The sequence below is a fragment of the Jaculus jaculus genome, chromosome 9 (genome assembly GCF_020740685.1).
Source record: "Jaculus jaculus isolate mJacJac1 chromosome 9, mJacJac1.mat.Y.cur, whole genome shotgun sequence".
Lineage (NCBI taxonomy): Eukaryota > Metazoa > Chordata > Mammalia > Rodentia > Dipodidae > Jaculus > Jaculus jaculus.
Genome location: NC_059110.1, coordinates 41337747 through 41356932, shown reverse-complemented (window position 1 = coordinate 41356932; position 19186 = coordinate 41337747). Strand labels below are relative to the sequence as shown.

The window sequence follows — 19186 nt, the reverse complement described above, 5'->3', positions numbered from 1 at the left end:
TTCTAACAATCTCCCAGATGATTATCCTCCAACCATATTTAGAGCAGCAATGGGTGCAGCATGGTGCTTCTGAGGACAAGTGCTCCATGTGGTAGGTTATAAGAAGGCATTTCATGAGGGTCATAACAGTAAACAAAAAAGTAGAAAAGGAAGTAATGTTGATATTCTTGTGTTTATTTATTTAAGAGAAAGAGGCAGATAGAGAAGAGAGAGAAAATGGGCATGAGGACACCTAGCTGCTGCAGATGAACTCCAGATGCCTGCCCCATCTTGTGCATCTAGCTTACATGGGTACTAGGGAATCAAATCTGGGTCGTTATGCTTTGTAGGCAAGTGCCTTAACCACTATGCAATCTTTCTAGCATTATATAAGACCAATTTTGAATATGATTAAGGTCAGAATGAATAAAGTATCCTCAAACCAAAAGGTCAGTACTGAAACAATTCAGATATTGACTCTGAGTGCCAAACGCACTAGAGTTGACTCAATCCTTTTATTATTTTAGTCTAAGGCATGGTAAGGAATTGAGTATTAATTATTTCTCTTCAATTCAGAACTTTCTGATTAATCCCTATGGCAGTTTTTATCAAAATTTATGTTAGTGAGAGTTAGTAGTAGTACTTATTTATCATGAGAAATTGGTATTTAAGATTTCCTGGTTTAGATTCCAGGTGTCAGACTCCTTCATTCTGATACCTTAGGAGTGTCATAGTTCTATGAAGGTCTTTCTCAGAGATACACAGATGTGATAGTCACAGGCATCCTTGCCCCATATAATTCAGGTGAATCCAGGTCTCAGAGTATCTTTATAAGTATGCTCCTATTCATTTCAAAAATAAAACCTAAGATTGATTAAAAACCTAAGTGAGCTTTTAAAAAATTATTTAATGATGTAGGGTTTGAATATTATATAATAGAAAAAACTGAATTTAGTATGCAAGCTTTCTGACATAATAGCAGATGAGTATGGGTAAGACATGTGTTTTCCTGCATCCCCATCATTTCCTCTATATCATCTCAAAGGAAAGTCCATGTGATGTGATCAACTGTTCACTGATGAACAGTAGGATATAAGAGATAACTTTGTTTTATTTTCTGAGTGCATATCTTCAGCTCATTAATATTACCTTTAAAATGACTTACTTGAGCCTGGCTAGCATGGTGGCATATACCCAACACTTAGGAGGCAGGAGAATCAAAAGTTCAAGGTATTCCTTAGCTACATAACAAGTTTAAGGCCACTCTGTAATACAAAAACCCTCTTTCTCAAATAAAAGAGTAAATATTTAAAAAGATTGCTTGGCAGTTAAGGAGCTTGCCTGCAAAGGCTGAGGACCAGGGATTGATTACCCAGTGCCCACATAAAGCATAATGCACAAGGTGGTGCATGCATCTAGAGTTCGTTTGCAGTGGCTAGAGACCCTAGCATACTCACTCTTTCTCTCTCTCAAGTAAATAAAATATGTTTAAAAGATTTTAATAATATTGGTGATCAGAAAAGATAAAGCAATTATTGTAAATGAATAGCATGACCTTTTAAAACAAAGGAATCTTCAAATTTATGAGAGCAGGTTAGGATTTGTGTAGAACTTTGAACTTACTGAATAGTTTGACCACCTGATTTTCAGAGTACTCGGTTTTAAGTGACCAACCAGAAAAGGAGTCTTGTTGCAGATAAGTAAATGATTAGGATAATGAAAAGTACACTAGCCTTGAAGCTAGCCAAGCTTGGGGTTAAGTACCTTCCAATACCTACTTGCTGTTGGATCTTGGGCAGGTTACTCAATCTGTCTTCTGATGATGGCCATATTTGCTTCCTAGCATTGTTTTGAGAGTAAGACAAATAAGGCATGATATTAGCACTTAACAGAATTTGTAAAACAAAAATTTTTTAAATTTTTATGACAAAATGATATTTTTATTTTAAAAAAGTTAAAGGCAAATGTACTTTTACTGCTTTATAGCTACATGAAAATAGAAAGAACATTATTTATTGTTATGCAACAGAGTCTTGCTATGTAGCCCAGGCTTGCCTCCAGCTCACAGTTTCCTGCCTCAGCCTCCTCAGTGCTGGGATTATAGGAATGTGTCACTGTGCATGGCTTTTTTATTTTCAACACAAGTGAAAACTGCAGTGCTTTAGTTATAAACAAAAAGGAAAGGACTGTGATTATAATTGTTAATCAGATACCAAGTGTAATAAAACCTCCCTTGCCAAAAAGCCATCATTCAAAAGTATGAGTGGTGGTGTCATATACAGTTTACTAAAAGAAACACCAGCTGTTCTTCAGAAAGTCAACAAATTCACCTGAGCTGTAGGAAGCTACTGTGCTGAAGCATGGAAGATAGTAAGTTATAAATACCTTCATTGTGAGACATGCTAATTCATTTTAATCAAATGGGCTGAGAAAATCTACTTGTGCCCATATGTTTAGAGTGAGGACTGGAAATAATGTGTGAAAATGGAATACTATCATTTAGAATAAAAGAAGCCCTATAAAATACCTCCATTGTCCAGTGAAGGCAAATATTTCACTGACCACATGCAGAAGTTCGTATATGTTAAGAATTCTTTCTGATGGTTTCCTCATACCTGCAACATGACTCCCATATTGATATATTTCTGACAATAGGCTCCTTAGCATTACTCATAATTAACCTCCCTTAGATTAGGAGTTAAGCGAAGCAGCCGTTATTTTTATTTTAGATAGCATTTCGCAGCATGTGCTGAAACAGCAGTGTGGCAGTGCCAGAGGGCTTGTGTTTGATGGAGCCTCTGGGACTTTGGTTTCATAAAGTAAAGCAAGCCATTATTAGGAAGAGCAATAGAGATTCCTTGGAAGTGAGACAAAGGACAGGTGAATTAAAAAACAAAATATGTGGATGGGTTTGGTATGTGTAAGAACCCCCCAAGTTTAGTCTGTACTTCAGCCTAGGAGATATTTATGAAATTAAGCTGATTTTCAAAATGTGTCATATGTTTAATTCCAGTGTAGTCTGTTAAAAAAAAAAAAAAAAAAGTCATCCTTGCCAAAGTAATTCATTCCTCCTTCAATAACAGTCGCTTTGATCTTGTTCAAAGGGAGGCATTTCAATGATCTGTTAATTCATGTCCCAAGCATTGCCATTTTCATCCTTTAGACACTTTTCATGTATATGTGAGTATTCAGTGTTGTTTTTGCTTACACAGATCCAGTGTCCCACTTGCCAATTCATCTGGTGTTTTAAGTGCCACTCTCCTTGGCATGAAGGCGTTAACTGCAAGGAGTACAAAAAGGGAGACAAATTATTGCGTCACTGGGCCAGTGAAATTGAACATGGACAGAGGAATGCCCAGAAGTGTCCAAAGTGCAAGGTGAGCTATAATCACAATGCAGAAGTGAAGTAGATCCATCATTTTTAATGCTGGTACAGAGAAAAGTAGTTGCTGTTTCATTTTACATGAGAAAACTGAAATGATACATAAGTAATATTTAGTCTTGTCATTAGCGTAATATTTCAAATTTTAAGGAATTAATCCATAAATACTGATTTTAAAATGTCAAAAATCTTTTTTTGATAAAAAAAAATTAAGACACATGGATGGCTAAATGCTAGCATGAAGATAATAGAAAAGTATCATTTCTAGCTTGGCACACATTCAGTGATGTGGGCCCTGAATCCTGGTGGTCCTCTGCTTGTCTTGCCCTCCTGCCCTTGTCTGTCACTTGAGTCTTATCTTTGGACAATCTTGCTTTCTGTAAATATGGTGAGGAAGAAGATAATACTGATATCAGGAATTGAGGATTTTATAGCTCCATCTGTCCAGTTTTCTCTTGACAGTCATGTAAGTGACCAAAGATGAACAGCCCTTGAGCTGAAACCTACATGGTGATAGTTCTTCAAGTATTCAAGGAAGATGGCCTCTGGAGTGGTCAGCAAGGAAATCTGGCCAAAAAAACTAAGAACTGATACTTCATAATAGGGTCTATTGAAGTCTTATGGTTTCTTCCTTTCAAGACTTACTTTCAAATATTATGCATGTGTGAATACATTTGTACTATATGTAGCCTCTACCTATGAATAAATTACTTATGTATATGTGACTACATGTGTGCTATATATGACCTCTGTTGCAGTCCGGTTCTCATTGCTGGTAGAAATCACCCAACCAAGAGCAGCTTCTAGGAAAAAGAGATTTATTTTGGCTTATAGGCTCGAGGGGATGCTCCACAATGGCTGGGAAAAACAATGGCATGAGCAGAGGGTGGACATCACCCCCTGGCCAACATAAGGTGGACTACAGCAACAGGAGGGTGTGCCAAACACTGGCAAGGGGAAACTGGCTATAAAGCCCATAAGCCCGCCCCCAACAATACACTCCCTCCAGGAGGCATTAATTCCCAAATATCCATCAGCTGGGAACCTAGCATTCAGAACACCTAAGTTTATGGTGGACACCTGAATCAAACCACCACAACCTCTATCCATGATAAATTATTTATATATGTGTGTACTATATATGACCTCTACCTGTGGGTAAAATATTTGAAAATCTTGTCTAAATTGGGCTTACTTTTTCTTGTAGTTCTTTAAATGCTTCCTTGAGGCTTAGCACTGGACAAATAGTTTCTATCACACTGAAGAACATTTTAAAAGTTAGTCTTTTCATCCTTTCTCTTGCCCTTTTAGTTTATTCAAAACTACTTCCAAGTTTCCAGCTAAATAAAGGCCAGTAGGAGTTGGGGAGTACTGTTATTCCACTTAACACTTTGCTCATAAATGTACTGTATAGTTCTCTAGAAAACTGTAAAAATTATTTCCATTTACTCCGGTTCTAAAACTGTACTCTTGATAAACAATAGGGAAACATTATGCCTTGAGGGAATTCTGAATGAACTAAGGCAATACATAAAAACATGCATTAATTACTTCAGTCTCTTAACCTAACATTAAATGGACTGGTAAAAGAAAAAGCAGTCAGCCTTAAGAAGTTTATTGATTGTGCTAACAACTTCCCAATATTTTGACAGACTCAGATAAGCACCTAAGAGAATGCACACATGCTACTTCCCATGAAAATCCAGGGCTTTCACAAGAATTATTTTTCAGGGCTGGAGAAATAGCTTAGCAGTTAAGGCACTTGCTTGTGAAGCCTAAGAACTCACGTTCAAATCTTCAGGTCCCACGTAGCCAAGCACACAGTGATGGAAGAGTGCAATGTTGCACATGCACCCAAGGGGACACACACATCTGGAGTTCATTCTCAGTGGCTGAAGGCCCTGGCATGCCCATTCTCCCTCTCCTCCCTCCCCATCAAAATAGTAAAAAACAATTACTTTTTAAATAGCACAAAGGAAAAGGGGGGCCCAGCTATTTGGTGGAATAGGTGTTCTACCCACCCGTGAGGGGAACCGCGATTCCCTGTTTTCCCCCCCTCTGAGCCCTCCCACTGACAAGAAGACCCAGAAAAACCTTAATGTCTTGCCTATCTTTCCCGGGGATTTGCAGCACAGCTAGGCAGTCGCCATCTTGGCTGGAAATCTGCAGAGTCTTTAGATAAATACCCTGGAGTGGTTTGGCTGGCCATACCGCAGGTATATCTTTAGTTTTTTGAGGAACTGCTGTCCTAATTTCTTGTTCTCTTCCTAATTTTAGTGGAAATGCTTTGAAGATTCCCCCATTTACTATATATTAGCTAAAGGATATTAAGTGGAAAAAGTCAGTTACATCATTGGGAGTGATAAAAAAAAAAAACTACAGAGACTTTAGAAGTTGGATGAATGCAATGCATTTTACATCATATATGGTTATCAATTTATGGGGGCCAGGGGCAGAATGTGGTGGTTTGATTCAGGTATCCCCCACAATTAGGTGTTCTGAATGCTGGGTCCCCAGTTGATAGAGATTTGAGAATTAACACTTCCTGGAGGCAGAATATTGTTGGGGGCAAGCTTATGGGTATTATAGCCAGTTTCCCCTTGCCATTGTTTGGCACACTCTTCTGTTGCTGTTGCCCATCTTATGTTGGCAAGGAGGTGATGTCACCCTCTGCTCATGCCATCATTTTCCCCTGCCATCATGGAGCTTCTCCTCGAGTCTGTAAGACAAAATAAACCTTTTTTCCCTCAAGCTGCTCTTGGTCGGATGTTTTCTGCCAGCAATGTGAGCCTGACTGTAACACCTATCTTCCTAGTACTTGGGAGACTGAGGCTGGAGAATCACTGTGTATATGAGGCCACTCTGGGTTGTGGGTTGCAGAGTAAATTCCAGGCCAGCCTGGGCTGCAGAATAGGATACAATCTCAAATATATATAAAATCTTGTAAGATAAGATTATAACAAAATCAAACCCTCACAGATACCACGGGTGACTTACATTGAGAAAAGGTATTGTTCCATAAAATAAGACATTTAACTTCTACATTCCCTTCTCTCTGTTTCTCTCTCATCATTCAGATCCATATCCAGAGAACAGAAGGATGTGATCATATGACCTGTTCACAATGTAACACTAATTTTTGTTATCGATGTGGGGAGAGATACCGCCAGCTCCGATTTTTTGGAGACCACACATCAAACCTCAGTATATTTGGATGCAAATATCGCTACCTCCCAGAGAGACCTCATTTAAGGAGATTAGTGCGAGGCTCAGTCTGTGGTGAGTATCACACATGCTTTTGGGAATCCAGTACTGACAGTAGAACTTAGAATATCACAGTGCATAACCCACAACCCTATGGGGAATACCAGCAACCCCACTGAGGATGGTCCCCATCAGAATGGGAGCAGGGATGAGGGAAAGATTGGAACACATGATGTATCCATACTAAGTATGCTCATAATAAAAAAATGAATTACTAAAAAAGAAATATCACAGCAATGATTACTCTGAGCTCTTGGTATGTACCAGGTATCCACAAAGGGCATTTATCCCAAAATAGGATCACATGCACTCATACATGATCAAAAAAGTTTGTCAATAGGTCCTTCCATAACAAATCCACCTTTTAAACTTCTGAAATCCTAAAGGCAGCAAAGTAACAATAAGGACAGTGTCAAACAATATGCCTTAAAACACCCAGTCTTGATTAAATGTGTGCATAGAATATGGTTAGAAAGATGGAAAAAACATTGCAAATCCTTACAGTGGGCTCAGAAGTATATCTTTATAGTTGATGTCCTAATCTACCTTTGTCTAGTGGTTAATGGAACAAGAATCAAAAGCCCTCATTATGGGCTGGAGAGAAGGCTTAGCGGTTAAGCACTTGCCTGTGAAGCCTAAGGACCCCGGTTCAAGGCTCGGTTCCCCAGGTCCCACATTAGCCAGATGCACAAGGGGGCGCACGTGTCTGGAGTTCGTTTGCAGAGGCTGGAAGCCCTGGTGCGCCCATTCTCTCTCTCTCCCTCTCTCTGTCTTTCTCTCTGTGTCTATCGCTCTCAAATAAATAAATAAAAATTTTTAAAAAAAAGCCCTCATTATACACAAACCCATGTTTACTTATCCATCTATACATGCCTTTGTGGACTGACTCTCACACAAACACACACGCACACATGCAAACATAAGTACAAATGTCTGCTTATATCAAATCCCTTTGCCATAATTCCACTGCCTTTGGGATATAGTGTTGTTCTGATCTGATATGACCTGCTCACATTACAGCGCTGCAGTGTCCATTGTGAACTTTCCTCCTCTCTCCTGTCCTGCAATAACTTATTATCTGTTCCTCTGGCCGTCTTTCTCATGTGTTCATGTACTTCTAACATGTACTTGCCTCTCTCTTTTCTACATACTTTTGCCTCATTCATGAAAATCTCACTGTAGCTCTTCTCAGCCGTTTCATCATTGTTCCTAACCTGTCCAGAATCATGTCTGATTAGAGAAAGGTTGATGCTAACAATAGATTTCAGTCTGGCTAAAAATACCATGTATTTTTTAAAATGTACTTTAACAAGCTAGAGAGATTGCTTAGTGGTTAAGGTGCTTGCCTGCAAAGCCTAAGAACCCAGGTTTCATTCTCCAGAATCCATGTAAGCCAGATGCACATGGTGGCTAATGCATCTGTAGTTTGTTCGCAGAGACTTGAGGCCCTGGCATACCCATTCTCTCTTTCTCCCTCTCCCTTTCTTCCCCCCCCCCTTGTCTCTCTCTCTCTCTTTCTCTCCCCCATCTCTCTAGTAAATAAATAATTATAAAAGAAAATAACTAAGTGCCTTCTTTAAAAACAAGTGTACTTTGGGCTAGAGAGATGGCTTAGCAGTGAAGGCGCTTGCCTGCAAAGCCTAAGGATCCATGCTTGGCTTCCCAGATTCCATACAAGCCTGATGCACAAGGTGGTGCATTTGCAAGGTGGCACATGCACATAAGGTGGCACACATGTCTAGAGTTGGATTACAGTGGCTGGCAGCCCTGGCACACCCATTCTCTCTCATATACTCTCGCTCTCACTCATAAAAAGAGGGCCAGTTTGTTGGGCTTGCCTCAATAAAAAAGTGTACTTCAACATATGGAACCCAGTGTCATCATTTTCTAAAACCTTAGGTGATGACTATAAAAAATTATTAAGTTTTAATTAAGCATGATTTTCCAGAGACAACTGCATTCAGTAGTCATCTGAGTTGAATAGTTTTTAATGTTTTCTATTTCCTTATTTGTTTGTTAAGTAAAATTTGTAATCATAAACCAGTATTTTCTAGCTGCTTATACAGACATTAGGTATAGCTAGGAAATCTAGCCACTATTTATCAGAAAAATACCAGAGAAAAATAATTGCAAGTGAAATTTTGAGACATGAGCTTTTGTAAATCTGTGTATACAGAGAGCAAACTCAAACACACAGCAAACATTTGTAAATTTATATGTAAGAGAGCAACCCCCAAAACAAAGCACTTACATTTTTTGCCATTTTTCTTTCCTGTTCCAATGACATACTAAATTATGTTGTGGCAAAATATTTTCTTCAATATTTTATGTTAAATAATATTTGCCTTGACAATCTTTTTTCTTGCCTTTTTGTCTTTGTTTAGGCATTTTTAGTGAGCAAAGTTATTTCCTGTACTACTTGTCTAATAATACTTAATAATGTGGATGTATCTGTTTATATTGTCTACTTGCCTGGATGTACCTAGAATGTGTGTCTCTGGTCAGATACTGCATAGAGTTATTATGCAACCTGCAGGGTGAACAGAGACTTGAGAACCCCAAAGACTGTGTCAGCAGAGAAATAGTTTCTTCTTTATAATATTTTCTACTTGTTTATTCTTTTTGGCCTATCATGAACTGAGGTGTGGGTATGTGCATGTGTGCAGTGCATATGTGTACATATGATGAAGTCAAGTTAAGTTTAACAACATAGGGAATAGCTGGCTTAAGATAAGTGCACCCTCCTACACATTTCCCCACCCTTAGCACAGCTGTCTCTAACTGCTGTTGCACTATCACTCCATTGGAGTGGTCCCCACATCACTCCTCCCACAGACACAGGACGGGGGATTACTCTGTAGCTCTCAAAACCAACTACTCCTTGCCATATTAGAGAGAAAGTGAACTACAGGTCCACCCACTCTGCAGTACCATCCTTGTGCGGCCCAGGTGGTGCCCTCAGTCTTGGATTCAGCCAAGGTACCTGTTGCAGTCAGGTTCACATTGCCGGTAGAAGTCACCCAACCAAGAGCACCTTCTGGGAAAAAGAGGTTTATTCTGGCTTACAGGCTCAAGGGGAAGCTCCACAATGGCAGGGGAAAACGATGGCATCAGCAGAGGGTGGACATCATACCCTGGCCAACATAAGGTAGACAATAGCAACAGGAGAGTGTGCCAAACACTAGCAAGGGGAAACTGGCTATAACACACCCATAAGCCCACCGCCAACAATATACCACCTCCAAGAGACATTTATTCCCAAATTTCCATCAACTGGGAATCTGGCATTCAGAACACCTAAGTTTATAGGGGACACCTGAAACAAACTACCACATTCCACTCCTGGCCTCCATAAACTGTTAACCATCCATGATGTAAAATTGAATGCATTTAGTCCAACTTTCAAAGTCTCCATAGTTTTTATCAATTCCTATGATGTTCATACATCCCCATAGTTCAAGATCTTTTAACTGAACCTTAATAACTCAAAAAACCATAATGGCACAGAATGGACATTCACACTGCAAAAGATGACATTGGGCATAGCAAAGAAATCCTCAATGCATGACTTAAACAGGGAAAACACCAAACTCTGTAGCTTCAAGCCCAACAACTCTAGCCAGTGACAATCTCCAAGTCTGATAATTCTAACCATCAACAAGGCTCTGGATTTCCAGTTCCACCCCTCCAGCTAGGCTACTCACAATTCTGGAAAACTTCATCAGGGCCAGTAGTTTTTCTTAGCAACCATCTCATGGTCCTAGCAGCTCCACTGGGTCTCCACTGCAATCCACAGTTCATCCTCATGGAGTCTCCATGCAGGCAACTAGCAAACCTGCTTAATACTGCCCATGGCCATTTCCAAAACACAAGACCGTATTGCAAACTCAATGATTCTCTATTTCCTGCATTTCTTATACTCCACAATACCAGATGGGGTGCCAATTTGTTAATCCAGGGGGAAATAAAGCAGATTTTTGAATAACAGGACACTTCTTGAGCACTCAGTCTCCTTCAAAGGAGTCTATATTCTTCCTGTTGCCCCAGTGCAGGTCAGCTGGCCCAGTATCAATAGTTGTTATCTCTCAAACAATTTGCAAGTGAACAGGCAGCATTTAGGCCCAAAGATTTCATTTTTTCTGTGCCATATCCCTCTGCTCACACTAGTCCATTTCTATGCAGTTCAATCCTGGAACTTATCAAGACACGGTCATATCAGCAAACCTCCCAAGCTGTTTCTAGCCAAGTCCAATCTAAGTTCTTTCTCACCCTCATAAGCCAAACCTCACAGTCCATAGTTCTTACTACATTCAGGTCTTTCAACTCTGACCAGAATAGTCCATCAAGCTGTCCTTACAACACTGCAAGGCATCTCTTAGGCCAAGGTTTTAAATCTTTCCACATTCCTCTTGAAAATCAGTTCCAAAAGGCCAAAGCCACATAATCAGGTGTCTAGGAGCAATCCCACTACTTGGTACCACTTTACTGTTGCCGTCAGTTTCACATTGCTGGTGGAAATCACCCAACCAAGAGCAGCTTCTGGAAAAAGAGGTTTATTTTGGCTTACAGGCTCAAGGGGAAGTTCCATGATTGCAGGGGGGAAACAATGGCATGAGCAGAAGGTGGACATCACCCCCTGGCCAACATAAAGTGGACTAGAGCAACAGGAGAATGTGCCAAAAACTGGCATGGGGAAACTGGCTATAGCACCCATAAGCCCGCCCCCAACAATACACTCCCTCCAGGAAGCTTTAATTCCCAAATCTCCATCAGCTGGGAACCTAGCATTCAGAGCACCCAAGTTTATGGGGGACACCTGAATCAAACCACCACAGTGCCCTTAGGCAAAGATACAGCAAGGGCCTTGTATGTCCATCATAACTGGGAATGGAAAGTATGGTCCTTATTCTGTGTGACATATGCCTAGACAGACTTGCCAAGAGGTTTGAGGATAAAAGCCTCTAAGACATTGACACCTTATCCAAGGAGTATCCTCAAAATGAAAGTGGCTAAGAAAGCATTTTAAATTCTTGTATTATTCCATACAAAACTTTGAGGTTTTAAATCATCACATAATTTTTTAAAATAAATCTTTAACTAATCTTGAGAAATTATTTGGATGAACTATAGCAGTGGGGTCTACTCTGGATATCAGAATTAAATATACAATTTAAAAGAAAAAAGAGCCATGGAACACACCTGTTATCCCCAACACTTGGGAAGCAACAGGATTGAAAGTTCAAGGCCTGCTTGAGCTTCCTAACAAGAACACATAGCAAGGAATAAATAAATAAAGCAGTAAGTCTAGATAGACTATCAGTGGTCTATAGACAAATATAATTTAGAATAGCAAAAAATCAAATAAAAATTTAAGTATAGTAATTTTGTAATTAAGATACAATTTATGGCTATTATATTCAACTATTGAAATGGCTGTTTAAAAGAACTGTGACCACCTTCATAATAAAGGAATTGTGTTTCTCCACCACAGGCACCTTCAGAAGTGCATTTATTAATGCCTTAAACATGCACTTATCACTGGAAAATTTTACCCTCCCAAAGGAATGAAACATGTTCTTCCAATTCAGTGTTGTTTAAAATGAAAAACAAACAAACAAACAAAAAAAAAAAAACAGTGCTGTTACTTTCAGTCGTGTCCCAGTGCTATGATGAAAACATGTTGGGAATTTTTTTTAATGAAGTATGAATAAGCAGACTGAGCTATGTGTATAGAAAAAAAGCAGATTCTTTAAATCTTTTTCTTAGCAGCCATCTCGTGGTCCTAGCAGCTCCACTGGGTCTCCACTGCAATCCACAGTTCATCCTCATGGCCCCATGGGGTCTCCATGCAGGCAACTAGCAAACCTGCTTAATACTGCCCGTGGCCATTGCAAACTAAAACACTGTATTCTAAACTTTAAGCATTTTTCTCACTTTGCGTATATTAACTATTCAATGAGATTTAGTATTACTTAGTGCTGTAGTATAAAATATAAAAAAAATTATGATAAAACAGTATGTTAAATTAATAGTATCTACATTAACTTGATATTAAGCTGTAGTTTAAAATTAGGTATAATTTATACCTTGACAACTCATTTTTAAAAACTGTTTCCATTCCATTGAGTTAAATAGTTAATAATGGGGCTGAGGAGATAGCTTAGTTGGCAACGTGCTTGCCATATAAGCATGAGGACCTGAATTTAACTCCTTAGAATTCATGTCGGAAAAAAAGTTGTGGTGGCAAATGCTTGTAAGCACAGCACTGGGGAAGCAGAAACAGACAGATCCCTGGGTCTCACAGGCCAGCCAGTCAGTCTGGACTATTTGGTGAGCACTAGACCAGTAAGAGACCCTATCTCAGAAACTATAGAATATACAAGAGGAGCACCACTCCGAGGCTTCCCTCTGACCTCCTCATGCACATAAATATACATGTATTCACACATGTATATGTACATCCACACACATGAACACATATGCATTTAAAAGTTGATTCTTGTCTGCCAAACTGCTAATAAATGACTGCATTATGTTTCTCTTTTCTATAAAATTGTTTATTCCCAATTACCATGCTTAATATAGGGAATTGTGTTGCTGTTTGACTCTTAGACAGCTGTGGAATTCTACTGTGAACTTCTCTGTTCCTTTGATATCTCTTGTGGCATTTGGGTTGTATATCCATACAATAGTGTTATATGCCAGAAGGCTAGTGTACAGTGACAAGACGTCATTCTGTGCGTGTTATGGCTGCAGTACTGTGTCACCTGTGAGTACAGTAGTAGTATTACTGATCACCAATATTCATTCAGAAGAGCAACACTGGCTGAGCTGCCAAGTGTGGCATCCCTAATAGTGTTTATCCTCCTTACAAGTACTTCATTTTTAAATTTGTTACAATAATTTACTTAAATAACTTTCAACCCATTATGTATCCATGGTGGTTTTCTCTATGGTAGTCTTTGAAACATCCCATTTGTAGTTCAGTCTTCTCAGTGTTCATGTGATTAATTTTCCTTTTCCCTAGGAAGTAATAAAGCATGTTTTCAATATGGGCTTGGACAGTATCCCTGTGTTGTCCTCACCAGCCTTCCAACTTTGTCAGCTAATTAGGTCATGTCCTGTCACCCAGAGTTATTGCTCCCTTCTTCAACTTTCAGCATTTCAAAAACTAAAAGTAAAAGAAATAAAAAGAAAAAGCACAAAAATGACTGGTCCTGGTAAACCATAGTGTAAGTCAAAGATTGGGAATGTTTTGGTTGTGAAGGACAAATGCTTTATTAGCTGGCTGGCATGTGGCCAGGACGTTGTGGTATTATGTGTCTGAATTTCAGAGATGAACTTACATGTGTACATCTGTTCTACACTGCTACATCTCAGAGAAATATGAGCTTAGTTGTAATCAAAATTCTTATTTTAAAAAATAACAAACACTGTGATGTTTAAAAGCAATACTATAATTGTTTGGTAAATTAGCTTTGAGACTAAATTTTACCTTTTGTTTTACAGCTGGAAAATTATTCATTGCACCTCTAATCCTGGTTTTGGGATTAGCACTAGGGGCCATAGCAGTTGTAATCGGTAAGAAGCACATTGTATCTGAGACTAGAGATGACATGAAATGTAGATGTAATAAGGTGTTTATATGCGTGAGTGAGCATTTTTATTCTGTACCCTTCTTTAGATGACTATTCATTATGTTTCCTATGGGGTGTATTTGAGTGATTCTTCAGTCTGGGGCAGATGTGTTAAAGCAGTGCTTCTCTGATTTTGGATGCTTCAGAATAGCTAGAGAGGTAACCAAGCTGCTGGTGCCTTCTTGTCAATCCTCACCCAGTATGGTGGCAGGACCCATGGATTTAGATTCTACAAAGGCCCCAGGGGTTGCTGATGCTCCTGGTTTTAGGACCATACTGGAAAACCATTGCTTTATCATTTTTAAGTTTAATGATGTTGATAAAAGCTGTTTTGATTATTATGATGATTCTTTATGGTACCTGGATATTTTTCTAAATGAAATTATTTTCCATAAGTAAACATATTTATAGATAACACATGTGGAGGACAGAAAGTAAGTTTTTTTATGTCTGAGTTCTTTCAGTGAGTCAGGACTTAATAAAAACAAATAATTTTACCTGAATTTTATAGTGGAGGTCATTAAGACTCATTAGGACCTCAAAAAGTAGAAGAATGGGGAACCAAGCCTCATGGTTTATACCACAGTCTGTGTTCTTAAGTAGGATGCTATACCTTGTGGAATGGAAATTTGAGTATCATATTATACAGTGATAGTACTATGGATAATAAGATTTAAATGTAAGGTTTGTTATTGTGGTAGAGGCATTATTCTGTAGCCACACTCATATCACTGAGAGTGTTTGAAAGGGTAAAAGGAGCTATAAAGAAGTCCTCATGAAAATCCATTTCAGCCTATGGACTTCATCTCTATGTATTAGAGTGTTAATAGTAATGGTTTTATAGAGTTTAAATATAAAGAAAAGTAGGAATTTTCAATTATTTAAACATTAATGCTTCTTCCTCTGATTGCTTTTTTTTTTTGAATCCTTAGGTTTATTTGTGTTTCCTATATATTGCCTTTGTAAAAAACAAAGAAAACGGTCACGGACAGGTATGCACTGGTAATACACAGATTTCACACGATGGAAGCTGGTCCCGAGGAGCTATGCAGGATGGTACACCTTCTGGGAGTTGTGTCATTCAAAACATGGAGAAAAACTTCTGTTATCTTGTCTCCTGTGGTTCTCGGTGGACCACAATGCCTCTAGCTATGGTGCACTCCCAACATGGTATCCTGTACTTTCCCTAAACAAGTTGCTGCTTTTAAGAAATGGTCACTTTCGTAAATTATAAACATCTGTATTGTAACTCTGAACTTCGTGGTTCTTGGAAGAAAACATTTTAATTAAGAACCAGGTATCCTAAGAATTGTTCTGAGTATGCCTCTTCTGAGCATTGCTTGGATTGTCTGACCCCTGGGCCTCCCTCCAGCCTGTCTGTGAGACCTGGTGTGAATAGCTGATGTCCTGTCTTTCCCAAAGAGCAGGGCCACATCTTAGAAGACAAATACAAGCTCACCGCATGCACCTGATTTTATCTGTGGTCCAACCAGAGTCTTCTTTTGTCCTTTGGATAGTATGATGGCTAAAAAATAATCTGTGCCCAAAAGGGAACCAGTGAGCCTCAGTGAGTGAGAAGAATCACGAGTTACTGATGTGTGGTATGTGCAGGATGTGAGTGTGTGTATATAAAGGCACATTATAACCAAGCTCCATAACCTTGTACTTACCTATTTCCATATCTCTATTCTATTTTTCCACATTTTCATAGACCACCTTCCATGACGATGGTTCTTTAGTGGGCATAATTTGATAATGTGCTGAATTAAAGTCAATGTCGAGAACAGGATATTTTGATGTTGGCCCTTCTCTTTTTTGATCTTCTTTTCTGTCACACACACACACACAAAAAAAATTTGTGCAATGTTACCTAAGGAGATATGAAACTTTGGAAACAAATACCTGAAAGGATGCCTAAATTAAATTCTCAAAAAAGTTACTGTCCTTTCAGATTTCTTTAATTTTGCCATGTATTCTTCACTGTGTAGATAAATCCTTTACCTGAAGTTACATAATCTAAACATCTAATTTCCTTTAAAGAGAATTGCTTAAGTCTTTACATGAATTTCCATTCTGCTTATTATTTAATTGACAACTTATAATTTATAAACAATCCTACTTTACAGGGTTTTAAATTATTTAATGTTTCACCCCTTTCATCTTTTCTCTATTTTTTTATTTGTCCCACGTTTCTCATAAAAAAAAGAGTGATCATTTGAAGGACTTCGCTTATGTTTACTTCTCAAATGCATAATTTGTTGTTACCTACTCAGTGGTAATTTGAAACAAACCTTTTTATATTCATTGTTGGATCTATATTATAAACTGCTTTTGTAGATGAAAACAATATTTTCAGGAAGATTTCCAAGATAAGAAGTTTGAAAATAAGAAACTGGGAATTATCTAACCAGTTCCATTTCTTTGTTTTCATCTCAAAAGTTTATCAACAGAAAGAAAAGGATCCCTAAGAAGTCTAAAATTTCCAGTTGCCTCAAAATTAACATTTACCATAGATGTAGCATTTATTTCTCAGCAGCGTTGTTTTTCTTTTAAGTAGATTATATGAAGAAACATGGCTAATTTGTCTTTGTTGAGCTCCAGAATATAAGAATATTTATCATTTTGCTTGAGCTGTTAAGGAAGTTCGTGATAGTAGAAAATGCTTGAATGGATAAGTGAACATGTTCACATTCTTTCTGTATGTAAGCTAGCTCTATAACTCCTGGGCTACATTGTCTGTATTTAAATCGAGCCATATGTGACATTAATTGCTATGAAAAGCGTATTTTAAAGTAAAATATGAGGTAAGGAAAAGTTACCCTCGGTTCTTACAAATTCATCTTCCCATGCATTCATCCATCCATGTGGCAAATGTCAGCTTGTTATTTGTTCAGTGTCTGTTTTAGGTGCTCTAGTTTTAGACCAGAAGAATAGAATTTCTAGCCCAGATACATGTTTCTGTCATAAAAGTGCTTAATTTTTGGAAATTAATCTTTCCTAAATTTTGGCATCATTTTGGCAATACATGAATTTGACAGGCTTGTATATGTAATGGCGTATACATGTATGTGTATATCCTATATAAATATGTTTGTCATATATATGCATACCACCTGAGTGAAAATATGTTCTCTGGTCTTCAATCATGTATTTTCTTAGGTTTTTGTATCTGTTGTCTTGGGCCTACTCAGGGATTTTTATTCCATTCTTTAAATAATGTATCTTTTGCAGGTATTTTTATATGATTTAAAACTTTTTCAATATGCGAGTTATAAAGAGGTGTTTGTGGTCAGCAAAGGCAATTTTCTCAGTGACTGGGAGAGTGTGCACTATATCACACAGGTGTCTCATTTTTCTACTGCATAGATTTTTTAAATAAATGTATGCATGGTCCTATTTTGAAAGCTGATATATAGTAGTCCTTTCCCTGATAGTAATGTAAAAGTAATTATTTGTGAATTTTTTTCACTGTCTCAAGATTTTCAAAAGAGAAGAAAATTATCAAGATTATTTATATATCAGTGCCAACTTTGAAGTTAAAAAATAGTAATAGCCTCTAGGATAAATTCTGAAAACTACTTTAGAAAGAAGTATACATGTTAAGTAAGTATGTATCCATGGCTTGTCATTTTTATATGTTACTACTGCAAATTTAATATATGTTCCTTTAAAATCAAACCATATAGAATATAAAGTATAAATTTTTCTGCTCACTCTACCCCTTATTTTATAGTGGTGACCACTATTAATTGTTTGATATCTGTCCTTCCAGACACTTTCTATAAATTCACAAATAAGTGTGTATGAGTGTATATGCATGCATGTACCTGTGTGTGTGTTAGTTTTGTACAACTAGAATTATAATATCCTTATTTTACTGTGATGTTTCCATTTTATTAAATATTATAAAATATCTTTCCCTATGAGTTTATTAGCCTATCCTTTTGTAAATTATTCAAAAACCCACTGTAGGGTTGTACTTTAATTGACTTACTTAGTCTCCTGGTAAATGGACAAGTTTGTTTTCACTTATCACATAGTATCATTGAAGACATTTCCATATATTTTTGTCACTGTCTATAACCAGCCATTTCCATAGGCTTTGAAGTTTTATTTTTAAAGAACATTTGTAGTAAAAGTTTAATGTATAACCAGGAAATAAAAGACCACAGAAATAATATGAGACCCTTTTTGCAGTAATGAAAGATGGTACAGGCATATATAACTTTTCAAACAAAGCATCTTTTAAAAGGTAATTTCCTTTGTAGCCAAATACCTTGCCAATTTTTTTTTTCTGATAAAAATTGTGAGAAGGATTAATTGATTGTTGGACTACCCACTTTTGAAACCAGGAGAATTTAAGTGAAACATTCAAGCCAAAGTGATGGTGTCTGTCACATATCAAAGAACACTACCCATGCATGTGCATGGCACTTCACAGGGAACATCATTAAGCCATTGTGAAAAGTAGCAGGAAGATGAAAGAGGTTAAAAACTTGTGATACAAGCAACATCCTCTCTCCACCATCTGAGTTTCCCTTAGTTAGCTATTGTATCCTAAGAGAACTGACAAGAAAACAGTGAATGATAACGTGAGACACCAGTCTGATTATGACATGATTTCTATAAGAAAGAAGTGGAATCAGGAGTCACTGGTGCCTATGAGAACATATCTTGTTCTGTGACGCCATAGCTTGAGTCACAAAGCCCTGAATGAGTCTTTGTTTTCTAACCCAATATACCCCTATGTCCCTATGCCCCTTCCAACCATATTTTGGTCTACACCTCTACTATGTGAGCTGCTCCCCTTCACTAGGAGAGAAAAAAGGCAGGTGGTGAGGCGAAGCTCTCTGATGTATGGCGCCTTAGCATTCCTTCCTGACTTTTGCCAAGTTTGAATGCGTTTACCCACACATCTCCCTTC

At 37.9% G+C, this 19186-nt stretch overlaps 1 protein-coding gene across 1 annotated transcript in view; it reads left to right on the top strand.

The window, feature by feature from the left end:
- Positions 1–17671, top strand: part of Rnf217 (ring finger protein 217) — a 121693-nt gene extending 104022 nt beyond the window's left edge. The window contains exons 3-6 of the mRNA XM_004651348.2: positions 3192–3356; positions 6439–6640; positions 14135–14206; positions 15195–17671. Coding sequence (XP_004651405.2) covers positions 3192–3356; positions 6439–6640; positions 14135–14206; positions 15195–15268 — 513 coding nt within the window. The 3' untranslated portion in view covers positions 15269–17671. The remainder of the gene's footprint in view (positions 1–3191; positions 3357–6438; positions 6641–14134; positions 14207–15194) is intronic.
- The last annotated feature ends 1515 nt before the right edge of the window (positions 17672–19186 follow it).